The following is a 17103-nucleotide window of genomic DNA, read 5'->3' as shown; positions in this document are numbered from 1 at the left end:
ACGTGTCCCCTTGCCCAGCCCCCCAGGACCCTTGCTCCTCTTACCAAGCTGAGGTGACATAGAGAACAGGTGGGAACTTAAGAAGAAGTAGTCAGGGGAGCCAGGTATTCCAAGGCCAGAGGAGGAAACAGGAAATCAGATGGAGAGAAACAGAGGAGGCTGTGTCCAGTGCAGAGGGAGGAAAGGAGGTGTCAACAAGACAGAAAAGGCAAAGGTCTCCCGACACCCCTGCCCCAGCCCATCTCTACCCTGCTGCCCCAGTGGCTGGGCTCACTCAGCATTTGCCCGCTTCCCCCCTCCTAAGTCATCCTTTCTTCAGGAATACCTCTTTCCTAAGCAAGAAGTTATATTAAGAGAAGCTTCTGAGGACATGAGAGCCAACATGGGTGCTGGCTACACTGCCAGGTTAGAAGGTCGTTGGGGAAGGGTAACTGCTCTCTTTTGTGGGGAGATAATAGAGGGATAAGCAGCATGGACACTGCAATTAGCTCCCCTGGGCCCAAATCCCGGCTTTACCATTTCTTGGCTGTGTGATCTTAGGGCAAATTACTTAAACTCTATCTCTAGCCTCAGTTTCTTCATCTGTGAAATGGGGATAATAGATTTACCTGGTGGAACTGTTGTGAAGAGTGAGATAATGAGTTAAGTGTTTAGCATCGTACCTGTCATATACCAAGCACTCAGGAAATGTTAGGTGTTATTATTACTTATCTGAGGTCTCTGACCACTCAGCTCTCACTATGACAGAGCTTATTCCAGGGGCGCAGAGCAAGTTCCTCTCACTTAAGAAGTAATGATCTCAGGCAGTGGTTCTCAGACCTGACTCAAATCAGAATCATTCGGGGAAACCTTATCACTCTAGATAAATAATCCACCCAGAAATTCTGACTGAGAGGGTGTGGGTGGAGAACAAAGCGCTGGGTCGGAGGGCTTGGGAGGGAAGGGGTTTGTCTACAAAGGGGCAGCACTGGGACTATTTGGGAGTGATGAGGTTGTCCTCCATCTTGAATGCAGTGACTGGTTACACGACTCTGTGTTTGTCTAAATCCACGGAAGTGTACATCGAGGAAAAAGTGAATTTCACTGGATGTTTATTAATAAATTTAAAATGGGGGGGGTCACTAGAACAAAATGTATCCTAGAGGAGCAGCAGGCAGTTGAATAATAAAAATACTGTTATTTTTCTGAAATTTGTGAATTTGTGGTAATTATCAGCTTTTTAAAATGTGTAATTTGTTTTCATTTTTTTCTCATTTTAAATGTTCTTTTTGTTTAAAAATAAATTCTTCAAGGAAAAAATAGATTATTAAATAAATCTTAATAAATCTTGTTTAAGTTTAATAAATCTTAAATAAAAGATAATTGAGGAGCCATCGAGGGAAAAGATATGTTGGATCCTTACCTCATTTCTTACATTAAAACAAATTCCAGATGAATCAAAAATAACTACATTATTTAAAAAATTAAAGTACTAGAAGGAAAGATGGGAAATGGTTTAAACCGTGGAGTAGAGAAGGCCTTTTGATGTATGACACAAAACCCAGAAGCTGTGAAATAAAAGATGTACAGAAGAGACTTCAGAAAAATAGATAAATTCAGTAGGGTTAATAACAAACAATCATTTTAAAAACCAACATACAGAAAATATATTTCTGATACATATCACAGATAAAGACATAATTTCCTTGTACGCATCAAGCTCTTCCAAATCAATAAGAACTTCATAATTCTATAGAAAAAAAGGGCAAAAGACAAACAGATCAGAGAAAATACAAATGACCTTTAAACAAATAAAGAGATGCTCTATCTCATTCTTAATAAATGTGAAATAAAACTACAATGAGATACAATTTTTTAAAATTAGAGTGAGAAAGATCAAAATATTTGAAAATGTATTGGCAAGATGTTGGGGAAACTGGCACTTTTGTATATTTTACGTAGGAATAAAAAATTAGTAAATACTTATGGAGACTATCTGGCATTATCTATCAAAATTTTATACTAGCAACTCCACTTCACATGTTCACAAAGATAATTTATAAAATTATTCATTGCAGCATTGTTTGTAATAGCAAAAGAGTAGAAACAGCCTGAATGAATGAACATCCATCAATAAGAGACCAGCTAAATAGAATATCATATATCAATATACTATGACACTACTCAGGGCTGAGCTATTTGCACTGAAATGGACCTATCTTCAACACATCTTGTTAAATGGATGCAGTTGAGTGGAAAGCAGCCCAGAGAGTATGTTACTACTGGCAGTGAGAAGAAAAAAACTAAGGATACGTCTACATTTACATATATGTTGGATATCTCTAAAAGGACACTCAAAAACCAGTGTGGACAGTTGCCTCTGGGAAGGCAAAATGGGTAGATAGAAATAGAAGTGGAGAGATTTAACTTTTGTTACTTTTGCATTTTGTACTATGTGCATACGGTATCTGTTTTTTAAAAGCTTAAAAACATAAATATGCAAATTACTGGGACGTGGGAAGCTCCTCAAAGGAGAGAAGGAAATGAGATTGGAAACAGGAAGAAAAGGAACATCAACGTTCTCTGTATTGTTTTATTTCTTTTATTTTAATAAAATATAAAACAAAAAGAAAAAATAGGGACATAGGTGTTCATCAGTCTTTGCATTTTTCTACATTCATAGACTTTTAAAATAACACTTGCCACAATTTAAACTTCAAAAAAGATTTTTTTTTGTTTGTGTGATTCTGATGATCAGCTCAAGTTGAAAACCATTGTTCTACAGTTGGTCTAACATTAGAAAATTTTATCAATGCAATTTACGTGAACATATTTAAGAAGAAAAATCACAATCATCTCAAAATGCAGAAGTAGTTGATAAAATTCAATATCCATCCATAATAAAATGAATAATTGTCAAACTAGGAATAGAAGAAAAACTTCCTTAATCTGATAAAACGTAACTATAAGAAACCTACACAGAACACCATATTTAATAGAGAAAGGTAGAAAAGCTTTCTCTTTAGACCACAGAAGTCAAGGATGAAAAATGCTGCTACTATTACCATTTCTCTTTAACAATGCATTGGAGGTCTTAAGTAGTGCAGCAAAGCAATAAAGATGAAAAGGTACACAACTTGCAAAGGGAGAAACCAATTCATTATTCACAAATGAGATGACTGGTTTACTGTATTCAAAATCAATTGTATATCTGCACACCAGCAACAAACAGAAAACGAAATGTTAAAGGAACCATTTATAATAGCGTAAAAATGATCAAGTATGTTGGAATTAATCTAACAAAAGATATTTAAGAACTCTCCTCAGAAAGCTAAAAATTATTGAGAAAATGAAAGATCTAAATAGAAATATATAATAAAATGACTAGAAGAGCCAATACTACAAAGATGTCCTTTTTTTTCCTCAAATTAATCTATATACTTGATGTAATTGCAATCAAAACCACTAACAGATATTTTTATATTAAAGCACAAAGGCTCGAGAATAGCCCAGACTCTCTATAAGATACTGTACTATAAAGTAGAGGTTCTTAGTCTCAAGTTCCCAAAGAAATCTCGGAAAGAATTTAGGGGTCCATAAACTCAAATGGGAAAAAAATTAAATCTAACTGAAAATTAGCCTTTTCTTCAATTACAAATGCAAACAACATACCACAGTAATGTAAGCAGTACCTGAGGTTTTATCACAAATGGAAATCAGATATTTTTGTTGCAAATACCTCAAAATTGCTCATCACCACCTTTACACCATAGTGGTTATTAAACCCATGCTGGATCTTATTTAGTGTATCAGTAAAGAAGCACATATATATTAGATCACAAACTTTTTAAATATTTGATAACTACATTTCAATAAAATTCATTTCCTTCATAATCCTGTATCTTCCTTTTCAATCCTATGTGTTTTTCTTTATTAATTTAAAAATGTTATACTGAGGAGGGGCCCATAGGTTTTACCAGACTGTCAAAGAAGTTCATAGCTCAAAGAAGGTGAAGAACCATGCTATAAAGATATAATTAAGATGGTGTGATATTGGCAAGGGATAGATGGACAGACCTATGGAACAGAATAGAGATGCCAAAAATGAAAATACATTTGGACACTTGATTTATGGCAGGGCAGTGGAGAAAGAATATTCTCTTTAACAGATGTTGAGACAATATGAAACGAAGTTTTAAAAATACTCCAGGTAAAGTACATGCCTAAAATGAAAAGAAAATCTATAAAGTTTTGGAAAGATGACATAAGAGGATAAATTCATGACTTTGTGGTATAAAAGGACTTTTTCAAAGAAGATACAATAAGCACTACTCATAAAAAGTTTGACAAATGACTAAAGTTCAGAACTTCTGTTCAGCAAAAGACACAAAGAATGGAAAGGCAATTTCCATCCTGTAGAAATTCCTATTTCTACAGAATAGAAAAAATTTTCAGTACAAACAACCAAGAAGTGACTCCTATCCATGAAATCTCCTACAAATCTTATAAATATGACAACTAGCCCTATAGAAAAATGGGCCAAAAAATTGAACAGACACGTCAAAGAATACACACAGCATGATTCCATTTGTATCAAGTTCAAAAACATGCAAAACTGAACTATACTGTTTAGAGATTCCAAAACGAGAAGGTAAAACCATAGAGGAAAAAAGAAATGATTATCGAAAACATCAGCGAGGTGGTTATTTCTAGAAGAGGAGAGGGGGATATGATTGGAAAAGACAAAAGGGGAGCTCTTGGGGAACCCACCATGGTCTAGTTCTTGACTCAGCTGTCATTTTACAATTATTTGTTATTTAGTACCTTAGTGTTTCATGTACTTTCTGCATATGTACATGCAACATTTCACAATTAAAAAATTAAAAATCTGAATCGAAAATGAAAACTGGGCCCATAGGTGGTTTTCTTTATTTTTATACTTTACCAAAGTATGTGTGTGTGTGTGTGTGCGCGCGCGCGCGTGAATTTGTAAACTGATTCTGATCATCAGCCAGGTATAGAAACAAGTCTAAGGAAATTCTTCCTGATTTGACCCTGCAAATAATCCATCATTACCAACAATATCCCTCCTCTCCTCTCACTAGACTTCTGAGAGGCAAGCGAGAAATTCCTCCCAGCTTCTCTGGCTGTGATAGCTGGGAGACAGGACCACACACCCCTGTGCACACACAGAGCACAGCGGTGGTCAAAGAGGCTACGTGCTTGCTCTCAGGGACCCACTTCCCCTGCCAGCCTCAGACCTCTGCTTTCTTGACCTATTTACCAAGCCAGATTTGGCCAAAGGTAGACCATGACCTGGATATTTATTATGTTTGTCTGGTCAGCCTGGAATGCCTGAGAGGAGGCATTTCAAGCTATAATGGGGAAGATGCTGAGTGCCTGAAGAAGCCCAAGTCCAGAGAGCTGAAAGATGTATGACAGACCCAAGTTCTATACGTCCAGAAAAACTAGCCCAGCCTGAGCTATGATCTTCCTCACTCAATGGCATGCTTCGAAGGCTCAGCAGTCCAGGCAGAGGAAGCACAGAGTGGCCATCTCTCTCCAGCAACTCCTATTCCAGATCTGCTGGGACTCTCCACATAGATGTCCAATGAGCACCTCTAATTCAACCGGCCAAAACCGAACTCATGCTTTCTTCATAAACCTACTCCACTTCTAGCATTTGCTAGCTTAGTGAAAGGGAAGGCACCACTTTCCATCCAAGCCTGAAACCTGGATCCTCCTCCTGCTTGCTTATACCCTCTACCCAACTCATAAGCAAGTACCATTGGTTCTAGCTCTGAAACTTTGGGATCTGTCTGCTTCCCCCAGCCTGTTACCCTAGTCCTCACTGCCATCATCTCCCACCTGGACTCCTTCAACCATGCCCTAAACAAGCAAACAGGCTCCAAGCTTTTCCTCCAACCATGACTTCTTCACACAGTACTCCAAGAGATCTTTCTAAAATGCAAATAATGGTTACATATCTCCCTTGCTTAGAAGCCTTCAATGGCTCATATCTCCCTTGCTGAGAAGCCTTCAATGGCTCCTTATTATTTTCTGGATGACAACCAAACTTCTTAATATGGGGTATGAATCCCTTTATTTTCTAATTATCTAGGTCTTATCTCTTGTAATTCTATCCCTCACAGCTTTGATTCAGTTCTACTAAAATTCTTATACTTCTTTAAAAGTACTAAGCCCTCTTACCTCTACACTTTTGTGCACACTATTTCCTCTTCCTATCCCTTCCCAACCATCCTTCCTTGGCCTAGGCAATTCCTATTTATTTCTCAGGTCATGGGGTAAATGTCAGTTCCTCTGGGGTAGTCTTCTTTTCTCCCCAAAGTCCTCTGTGTTCCTTCGGCACCCTCCCCCTCTCGCAATGCCTTTTGCAGCTATTGCTAAAACCTATTTGTCTATTTTCCCCTTGATGACAGGAATCATGTATGTATTCTTAATCTTTAGGTGCCTCAGAACCTGATGACATGTAGCAAGTACTCAATACCTAAATGAATGAATGAGTGGATGGCTGAGCACTCAGACCTCAGGCTTTCTGAAAGAAAAAAGAAACTGAAGAACAAGTCTCTACTTTTAAAAGTTTATAGATGAAAGCAATCTAAATCATCTTCATCCTTCACCCACAAAAACACCTCCAAGAGCCAGGCAACGCTGAACATGTCTAATGCCAAATCAAGACCACTAACTCAAGATGGACGAAATCACTAGCCAGAAGTTCCCAAATGACACCCTGTCTGTGATTCTCACCCTTGGCTCAGGTTCACTCTACCCACTCACTGACCCAGTTCATCCCAACACCTCCTTCGAGCATCATTTCACAGAACATCCTGTAGAAAGGCCCAAAGCAGAAAGAAAACAACCAGAACACACATGAGAACAGGAATGAGCTGAGGGATAATGGGCAGCAGCAGAGAGAAGCTCAGAGTGAACTAAAAATCTGGAGCTCAGTGCAGGCACCTGGGCACAACCCTGCCCCACCAGAGGCACAGCTAGCAGATGATTCTAACTCCTCAACTTTCCTGCCAAAACCACTTCTGTCTACTCAGCAGTTGCTCTCAGGAGTATGAAAAGAGGTTCATACCCTTCCTCCTTGATTCGATGGTAAAGACAGAAAGGCAGCATCACACATTTAACTTAGGAGAAATTCAACCATGGGTCCCCACAAAATACATAAGTAGAGAGAAAGAGGAAATCCTTTCATAGTGTGACCAACTCAGAACTGGGTGAAATTCTAGTGCTGAGAGATTTGGATTTTCCATAAACTCATGCATTATTTCATGTAGTGCTCAAAGAAATATTGTTTATATCTTTTGTGTTCCTTTTTTATTCTTTCAGTCTTCTGCTCTTCTACATATATGTAACTTTAAAAAACTAAAATAATAGTTCCTATGTATGCCCTTTCTTATACACTGTACATTATCATATGTGACACATTTTACAAACATATTGCCATAGAGAGAATGTATAAGAAAAATCCCATAGGCTTTATGGTAATTTATGGACTTTTCAAAACCACTGTTGACTACACATAGTTTTTGCCTCCACGCTGACTTTAAACCTAATATCCACAAAGGATGTAGTGCCACAGTGGGCACCATCCTCTAAGTTCCTCATCTGGCATCTGCACCAAGCCAAGAACCATACGATTTTGTCCAACATCAGGCAAAGACTCTGAGAACTCTAGTGGCCAAGTTGACAATGACAGGCAACCTGCATACACTTCCCCCATCATCACTAGGACCCAGGGCAGAATGGAGACTGGAGAGATGGGGCACCCAAGGCCTGTCAAAGAAGGAGGTTGCCAGGTCTACTCCTGGCTTTTGATTTTGTTTTCTTTTTCAAAGTCAGTTTTAGAATCACACTGGCCAGAAGCAAGGGAATGACAAGGCCAGTTCCCTTCCTGAGCCCCGATCAGGCCTCCAGCCCAGAAGAGTGACAAGTGGGGAGATAATCCATCCCACACTGCTAAGGACCGACCTGTTTGGGCTCAATCTGCAGCTTTTCAGGCCAGGCCATAATCCCACTAAGGTGAGGGCTCTGGGACTTCAGACCACCATGGAAGTAGTCACACATCCCAGAAGTGTCCTTCCTCAGCCCTAACCTGCCTGAGGACCCAAACTTCCAAAGAACACACAAATAATTGTTAGAAGTCTCATTCCTTCACAACCTCAGACAAAAATCAGAGCCGCTGTTTTCAGATGAGGACACTGTGAAATCTCCTGTGAAAGCAAGAAAAACTCCTGGTTCTCTGGACTTCGTGTCTTCCAAAACAAGATTTCTGGAACATTCTGGTTACCTCTTAATTACTCATCACCAGGGGATTTCTAACCTTTCACAAATTTCACTCAACTCTCACCCCCCACCCCCCATGCCCAAATTTTCTACCTCCATCCTTCCCCTTTTCCTCTCCAACTTGATTTCCCAGTCTCTTCTCCAAGGCCTAACCACCATGAATCACGGAGGCCCCCGCTTCCAGAGTGGCACTTATGTGGAGCATCTCCCTCTTTAAAAAAGTGTCCTTTCCTGTGGCTCAGCGCCCCCTCCTCATGGGCCTCTCGTTCCCCTGCATCCTTTGCTCATCCACCCCGCTCAGGCCCTTTGTGACCCGATTCCTCAACTCCCTCATCACCGAGGGTCCCATCCTGCATACAGCCTGCCCCCAAAGTTTCACACTGTTTTTCCACTTCATCCGGGTGCAGCTCCCGCCCTCTCCAAAGCTCAGGCCCGAGCCTATTCTTTCTCAGTCCCTACATCCACCCCTGCAGCGCCCCGGGCTCGGCTTCCGCGCTCTTACCCGACCAGAGCACGAGCTTGCCGTGCGCTTCTTCCTGGGAGTCCGAGTCCCCGGCCAGCAGCGTGGAGGTGGCCCCGTAGGGCAGCGCCGAGCCCAGACACACGTTGTAGCGCAGCGGCTCGCAGGGGGCGGCCCGGCCGCAGTGGCTCAGCAGCGGCGGAGGGCCGGTCACCGCCGCGCTCCTTCTGGCGCTCCCGCCAGCGCCCCGAGGCCCAGGCCCTGTTGCGTTCCCGCTCAAGGCCGCCCCCCGACCCGGGCCCCCCAGCAGCAGGAGCAGCAGCAGCAGCAGCCCTAGGAGCAGGAGCTCCGGCCCCCGTGTGAGGCGGGCTGCAGCCATGGCCAAACCCGCCAACTCAGCAGAAGCCCGGGCGCCCCCGCTCGCTCCCCGGCGCCCCCCGGCCACGCGCGCAACCCTTGGGGCCGCGGAGGTGACTCAAGCGACCTGTGCGCCCCGCGAGTCCGATGCCCGGCTTCCCCGGACGCTCGGTGCCCCGCGGGCCCTCCGCGCCCAACTTCGCAAACTTTGGAACCCGGGGCCCATGTTGGGCGGCAGAGGCCCGGGCCCGGATGCACAAGTCCCTACCCCTTCACCTGGCGATCCAAGTTGTCTTCAGCCCCGGGAGCCCCTTGGGCCCCCAATCTCCGGCCCCATCCCCTCTCCCACCATTAAAACCACCTCCGGGCCCCGCGCTGGAGGCCAGGAGCGGGCCGGGAGTGCGGGACTAAGGCCCCGGCACCGCCCCCGCGCCAAACCCGGGCCCAGCCGCCACCTTCGCCCGAGCGTGCCGCAGCCCCCCGACTTCTCTCCGCCGACTACCCGGCTCCTTTGTTGCTCTAGCTCGCACGGCTCTCTGGAATGCACGGGCCTCGCCGAGCCAAGTCCGGCCCCCCCTCCGCCACGGCTGGGAGAGGGAGGGACTGGCCAAGGGAGGGAAGAGGAGGGGAGGGGACGAAAGAGAGGAAGAGCGCGAGCTTCAGCGACCCGAGAGCGCGGAGGGGCCCGGGCCAGGGGACACTGGTGACCCTGCCCGCCGCCCTGGGGCAAGAGATAGATGGGAATCGTGGCCCGAAGCTGAACCGAGACTCAGCGGGCACCTCGGTTAGCCCGAGGATCGTTCGACTTGGTCGTGTGCAGGGAGTGGACTCTTCGCGTTTACGGGGGGAGAGACAGGGGGTGCCTGAACCCAGTGGAACCCTCTATTACATCACGCCCCGCTCCCCAACCCGCCAGTCTTTTCTGCTGTTAGTTAGATCTTTCAGTTTGTCACGGGACCCCATGGGGAACCAGGGTTTGGGGTTCTCGTTTGTCCAAATCCATCCAGCTCGGGAGCTGTGTGAGAGGTGACCTCAGAGTCACTCAGGCAGTGGCCCCGGCTGCTATTACCTGTGAGAGCAGGTGTCTGGAAACCAACGTCAACCCTTTATTGCTACAAATGTGTGAAGTTTCAACTATGGTTTCCAACGACTGGCGCTGGCGTGTCTTTGGTTATATCCAAAGGAAGCCAGTCCATCTTTGATGGCCCTTGCTGCTCATAGGCTGGCCAAGGAAGTTTCTGCTGCTCTCCTTCCTTACTCTGCTCATTTGGTCTTTCCGCGCTCTCTTGCTTGTCTTGCTTTCAGTCACCACACTTGATACCGCAGTTTACATCTAGAGTCAGGGGTCCAGCCAGCAGAGTGGACTTGCACTGGGCAACTTTTCCGTGTTGCTGATCATGCAGCGCACTCGGGTGGCTTTTCCTTCCTTACCCCTACCCTGACCCCCTCGGCCTAGCTGAAGTGGACTAGTTCTGTTAGTTTGGGCCGTTTAAGAGCAAAGTAGTGATTGCACTTCAGCTACTATCCTCATTTAGTATGGAAGCCCAAGAGGGGAGAGGGTTTAGCAAGTCTTTCTGAAATCCTAGGATGTACGCCCTGATAAGCATGACATCATCACAGAATTTGTACATTTTACTATGGAAACAAGGCTTGCTTGCCTTCAAGAAACAGTAATATATCATGACAAAGCAGCAAAGTCTCCTCCACCAGGGCAGTGACCTTATTCTAGTCTCCGTATCCATAAAGCATCCAGTGCAGTGGGACATGCATATTAATCATTCAATAAATAAGCTGCCTAAATGAGGGGTACAGTGAGTGTGCTATAGGAATTTATAGCAGGGAGAGATCTGTGTGGGTAGAGGTGGAGGAGGTGAGATTTGAATCTAGCCCTGAAGTGTGAGTAGGAGGAGTTAGAAAAGTAGGAGTGTATTTGGCATAACAAGTGGAAGAAACTGATTATCGCTCAGAGCATGACTGCCCTGGCAATCAGGACACAGTAGGGGATAAACAGGGAAACTGACTGGTAAGAAACCTCAAATGACATACAGAGGAATCATGGTTTAATTCAACTGGCAAGAAGGAAATAGTGCAAATTTTTGATCAGAGGAGTGATGTGTTTAAGAATATTAATCAGACGACATGATGATGGTATGAAGGGTAAAAGGCTGGACCATTTTCAGGGAAGTCGTGAGTGATTTATGGAAGAAGTAGAAATAGACTCTGTCATCAGGGCATAATATTCCCACTGGAAAAATAATTTCAAACATTATGACCTACTTCGGTTATTTTTTTCTGTGACATAAATGAAATGACTATTATAACATGTCCAAGGCCTGAGCCACAGAGAAAGTTGCCTGATACCACACTGATGTTTTGCTTTGTGAATTTTCTCTACTTATTTTCTATCTGCTTGTTACTGTGGCAGCTTTGAAGCCCTGGAGGGTTTTCTTAGTATTCCGTGTATTAGGGAAGAACTTACATATGTGCTTAGGCAGCCCCTTACCTCTCTGCCTAAAAATGTTGTAATTTTTCAAGTATGAAAGCTCTGCCATTCCTTGTCTGGGATTTCTTGGGAGGCGTGAGGAATAATCACATCATTGTAATACAGTACCTTTACGCTGGAGATAGAAGAGAGTGAAGTAAGGAGATCCTAAAGTGTTATCTTCGGGCCAGAATGTTCTTTCCTTCAAAAGGAGGGAGAAGGTATTCTGATTTCTCAACTAAGGTCTGTGTGTGTGTGTGTGTGTGTGTGTGTGTGTGTGTGTGTGTGTGTGTGTGTGTGTACATACACTTCTATTCTCTAGGCTTCAGCATTCCTTTCTGGGAATCTTGTGGGCCTAGGCAAAGGGCAATGGAAAGGCAGACTGAGAAAATTCTCATAGTATCGTCCACAGCTTCTGGGTTAAGTTCTCATAAGTGGCAGCTGCCACAATAACCATGGTTCCACATTTAAAATGTCTGTTTCCCCAGAAACAGAAGTAAGTAGTGATTCAAGAACCCCATCAGACAGCAGCTGACAGGGATGAAATGTTCAGTGGGAACCCGGGAAGAGAGAATTTCCTGCTGGTTCTTGAATGACATTCAGGGTCCTGGAGAAAGCTGATTCCTCCTGTAGGCATGCCAAGACTGCTAGTGTCTTTTAGAGACTCCTCTGAGTGATATGACGTACTCCTGGTCTCCAACCTCATGGAAGGCTGCAAAGTGCTCTTCGCCTGAGCCTGAGCCACCCGCCAGCCCCCATCCAGTCCCTCAAGAGTCTTATCCCCATGGACATGTCATAACAAAATCATTTTGTGTTACGAGCTGTGAGAAGCTGTCCTGTGTTGACAATGTATTATGATACTTGATTTGCTACAAGTAGCTTCTTGATTTCTGAGCTATTCTCATCAAATATTTTGGCATTTTTGAAGTCACACATTCAATGTTGACTCTTTGTGATTTGCCTCTGGGCCCTCTACTAGAAAAGAATGGATATTCACAGGTATCCTTGAAACCTTGGCTGCTCCTTATGGTTCAATTGTCACAATGGTCAGAACTTGGAATATAATTGTTGCAGTGTTCTAGTTCTTTCTTTTTCCAGTATTTCTTATTTTACAGCTAAAAGCATCAAGTCAGAAGGAAAGGGCAAAATGAGAAAGGGGCTAGATAAGCTACCTCCTCAGAGAGAAAATAGATTTATTGTGAGTGACTTGAGTTGGGCCTTACTAGACAAGGACCTTTGAGCAACTTTTCTAACCCCTTATTTCTTCCTTTACAAAAATTAGATATTATCAGTTGTGTTTCTATACACCAGCAATGAATAATCTGAAAAGGAAATTAAGATGGCAATTCCATTTACAAAGTATCTAAGAGAATTAAATACCTAGGAATAAGCCTAACCAAAGAGGTGAAAGACTTGTACATTGAAAACTACAAAATGTTGCTAAAAGTATTTTCAAAATACCTAAATAAATCAAAAGATATTCTTCGTTCATGCATGGAAGACTTAATATGGTTAAGATGTCAATACTACCTGAAGCGATCTGTAGATTCAATGCTATCCCTATCAAAATTCCAATAGCCTTTTTCACAGAAATGGAAAAGCTGATCCCCAAATACATATAAAATTGCAAGCGTCCTTGAATAGCCAAAACAATCATGAAAAAATAAAATAAAATTGGAGGACTTACACTTCCTGCTTTTGAAACTTACTACAAAGCTGCAGTTATTAAAACACTATGGTACTGGCATAGGACAGACATAGAATCCAAGAGAATAGTATCCATAGCCTAAAAATAAACCCTCACATATATGGCCAGTTGACTTTTTACAAGGGTACTAAGATCATTTAATGAGGGAAAGGACAGTCTTTTCAACACATAGTGATAGTAAAACTAGATATTTATATGCAAAAGAATGACATTGTACCCTTATCTTTCACAATATACAAAAAACTAACTCAAAATGGATCAAAGACCTAAGTTTAAGAGCTAAAACTATAAAACTCTTAGAAGAAGACTGGGGAAAATATACATGAGATTTGATTTGGTTAACCAAAAACACAGGCAATAGAAGAAAACAGATAAATTGGACTTCATCAAACTTAACAACTTTTATGCATTAAAGGATACTACCAATAAAGTAAAAAGACAATCTATAGTATGGGAGAAAATATTTTCAAATCATGTATCTCATAAAGGATTAATATCCAGAATATATAAAGAATTCCTAAAACTCAACAGCAACAACAACCCAATTAAAAAAGGGGCAAAGACTTGAATAAACATTTCTCGAAATGAAAAATCTCTCAACATCATTAGTCATCAGAGAAATGCAAACAAAACCACAGTGGGATACAACTTTACAACTAGTAGGACAGCTATTTTAAAAAAAATGGAAAATAAGTGTTGGAAGGACCTGAAGAAATGGGAAACTTGTGCATTGCTAGTAGGAATGTAATATGGTGCAACTGCGGTGGAAAAGTCTAAAGGTTTCTCAAAAGGCTAAACATAGAACTACCATGTGACCCAGCAATTCTACTCCTGGGTATATGTCCAAAAGAACTGACAGCAGGAAGTCAGATACCTGTACGCCAATGTTCACACCAGCACTGTTTACAATAGCCAAAAGGCAGAAACAACCCAAGCATCCATCAATAGATGAATGGATAAACAAAATGTGCTATATATACACAAAGGAATATTATTCAGCCATAAACATGAATGAAATTTTGATATAGGGTACAAAACATTATGCTTAGTGAAATAAGCCAAAAACGAAAAGATAAATATTGAACGATTCTGCTTTTATGAGCTACCTATCATAGCCAAATTCATAGAGACAGAAAATGGGATGTAGTTTAAGGCTGGGAGGGAAGAAAAGGGAGTTATTGTTGAATGGGGATGATAAAAATGTTTTGAGTCTAGATGGTGATGATGGTTACACAACATTGTAAATGTATGTAATGCCACTGAATTGTAAACTTCCAAATGGTTAAAATGATTATTATGTTATGTGTTATGTATACTTTTGTGCAATTAAAAAAAGAAAAGAGCATATTACTACTTATCTAAAAGGAATCTAATGAGGATTAATATTAACATGAGAAAATGGTCATTAAGTGCTTAATAACTGTCAGTTTCACTTCCCTTCTTTCATCTCCAACATCCTTGTTATGGAGCATTTTAGTAGTTCCAGGATGTCCAACTAGTAGCCAGCATTGTAGAAATATGGCTGGTTTGGGTAGCCTTACTGCATTCCAATCTGTGACTACACACTGTGACATCAGATTTTAGGTCTTTTCTGGGTAACGACAATTCTGTTTTTATACTAAAGAACGCAGTTTTCCTTTTCTCAATAAATGGCACTGGCTAAGAAACTTGGAGTCATCCTTGATTCTTCTCTTTCTCTAATATCTCACACCCAATCTATCAACAAATCTTGTCAGCTCTAACTTCAAAATATATCTAGACTCCAACTACTCCTCATCAACTCCACAAGTACCAACCTGGTCTGAGCTACTATCACGTGTCACCTGGGCCACTCCAAGAGCTTTTTAACAGAGGTCCTTATTTCCCCTTACCCTCCTATTCTCTGTATAGCCTATTCTCCAGCCACGTGCCAGGGTGATCTTTTTAAAATACAAGTCATATCATATCATTCTTGTGCTCAAAACTCTCTGATGGCATCTTATGATACTTAGAGTAAAACTCTAAGATCTCATCATGACTTCACTAGTCAACCTCGAACAACCTCCTGGATCTCATTTGCTGCTACTCTTTTTCTAGCTCACTCCATCTCAGACATGCTGTTCCTTTTGCTGGTTCTTACACACACCAACAGGCTCCCGCCTCAGGACCTTTGCACTCATGTTCACTATCATGTTCTGATGTTCACTCAGGTCTCTGTTCAAATGTCCCTCCTCAAGAAGGCATTCCTTACAAATTGCTCCAGAAAAAAAGAAAAACTGAGGTATAAATCTAAGAACAGTTTATACAGAATCTGTATTAAGAATATTATAAAATGCTGATGAAGCAATAAAAGACAACCTAAGTCCTTAGAGAAACACACTGTGTTCATGGATTGGAAGATTCAATGTAGTAAAGATGTCAATTTCCCATAAATTAATTCCCTACACCTCTCAGTTTAACACAAGTCCTATCAAAATCTCAGCAAGTTTCATTGTAGACAAGGAATAGACAAGCTGATTCTCAAATTTACATGGAAAGTGAAAGGCACTAGAATAGCGAAAATGATTTTTGGAAAAAGAAGAATAAAATGGGAGGAATCACTTCTCGATATTCAGACTTACCATATAGTTACAGCAATCAGGACAGTGTGGTACTGACAAAAAGAAAGACACATTGATCAGTGGAACAGAATAGAGAACCTAGAAATATGACCTCAAATATGCCTAAGTAATTTTTGACAAACTAGCAAAAGAAATTCAATGGAGGGATAACCTTTTCAATGAACAGTGCTAGAGAATTAGATATCCATAAGCAAAAATATGAAATTCTACCTAAACTTCACAACTTATACAAAATTTAACTCAAAATGAATCAGACCTAAATGTAAACAAAAAACTATAAAACTTCTAGAAAAGAACATGAGAGAATTTTTAGAACCTATATGACTAGGCAAAGAGTTCTTAGACTTGACACCAAATGAATGACCAGTAAGAGGAAAAATTGATAAATTGGACCTCATCAGATTTTTAAAAACTTCTGTTCTGAAAAAGACACCTTTAAGAGAATGAAAAGACAAATTACAGACAGTGAGAAAATATCTCTAAATCACGTATCTGACAAAGGTCTAGTATCTGGACTATACAAAGAACTCTCAAAGCTCAGCATTAAAAAACAAACAACACAATTAGAAAATGGGCAAAAGACATGCATAGACACTACACCAAAGAGAATATACAGGTGCCAAATACATGAAAAGATATTCAACATCATTAGTCACTAGAGAAATGCAAATTAAACCGCAATAAGATATCCCAACACATTTATCAAAATGGCTAAAATGAAAAACAGCCATTAACACCAAATGTTGGCAAGGCTGTGGAGAAAGTGAATCACTCACACATTACTGGGGAATGTAAAATGACACAGCTACTTTGGAAAACAGTTTGTCAGTTTCTGAAAAAACCATGCATACACTTACCATACAACCCAGCAATCACACTCCTGGGCATTTAGCCAAGAGAAATAAAGACTTATTTTCACGCAGGAACTTGTACACAAATGTTCATAGCAGTTTTATTTGTCATAGCTCAAAACTGGAAACTAACCAAATGTCTTTTAATGGATAAGTGGTTAGGCAAACTGTGGTACATCCATACCATGGAATACTACTCAGAAATTAAAAGGAACAAACTATTGATTTACATAACAACTTATACGGATCTTAAGGGAACTATGCTGAGTGAAAAAAGCCAATCTCAAAAAGATACCTACTACATGATGCCATTTATGTAACATTCATGAAATAACACAATTATAGAGATGGAG

At 41.4% G+C, this 17103-nt stretch overlaps 1 protein-coding gene across 1 annotated transcript in view; it reads right to left on the bottom strand.

The window, feature by feature from the left end:
• The window catches only part of SMO (smoothened, frizzled class receptor), a 23560-nt gene extending 13838 nt beyond the window's left edge, over positions 1–9722 (bottom strand). The window contains exon 1 of the mRNA XM_011357265.2: positions 8795–9722. Coding sequence (XP_011355567.1) covers positions 8795–9131 — 337 coding nt within the window. The 5' untranslated portion in view covers positions 9132–9722. The remainder of the gene's footprint in view (positions 1–8794) is intronic.
• Positions 9723–17103: the final 7381 nt, after the last annotated feature.

This window comes from Pteropus vampyrus, unplaced genomic scaffold, assembly GCF_000151845.1.
Source record: "Pteropus vampyrus isolate Shadow unplaced genomic scaffold, Pvam_2.0 Scaffold33, whole genome shotgun sequence".
Classification (NCBI taxonomy): Eukaryota; Metazoa; Chordata; class Mammalia; order Chiroptera; family Pteropodidae; genus Pteropus; species Pteropus vampyrus.
The sequence above is the reverse complement of the archived record's forward strand: the minus strand, read 5'-3'. Positions and strand labels throughout refer to the sequence as shown.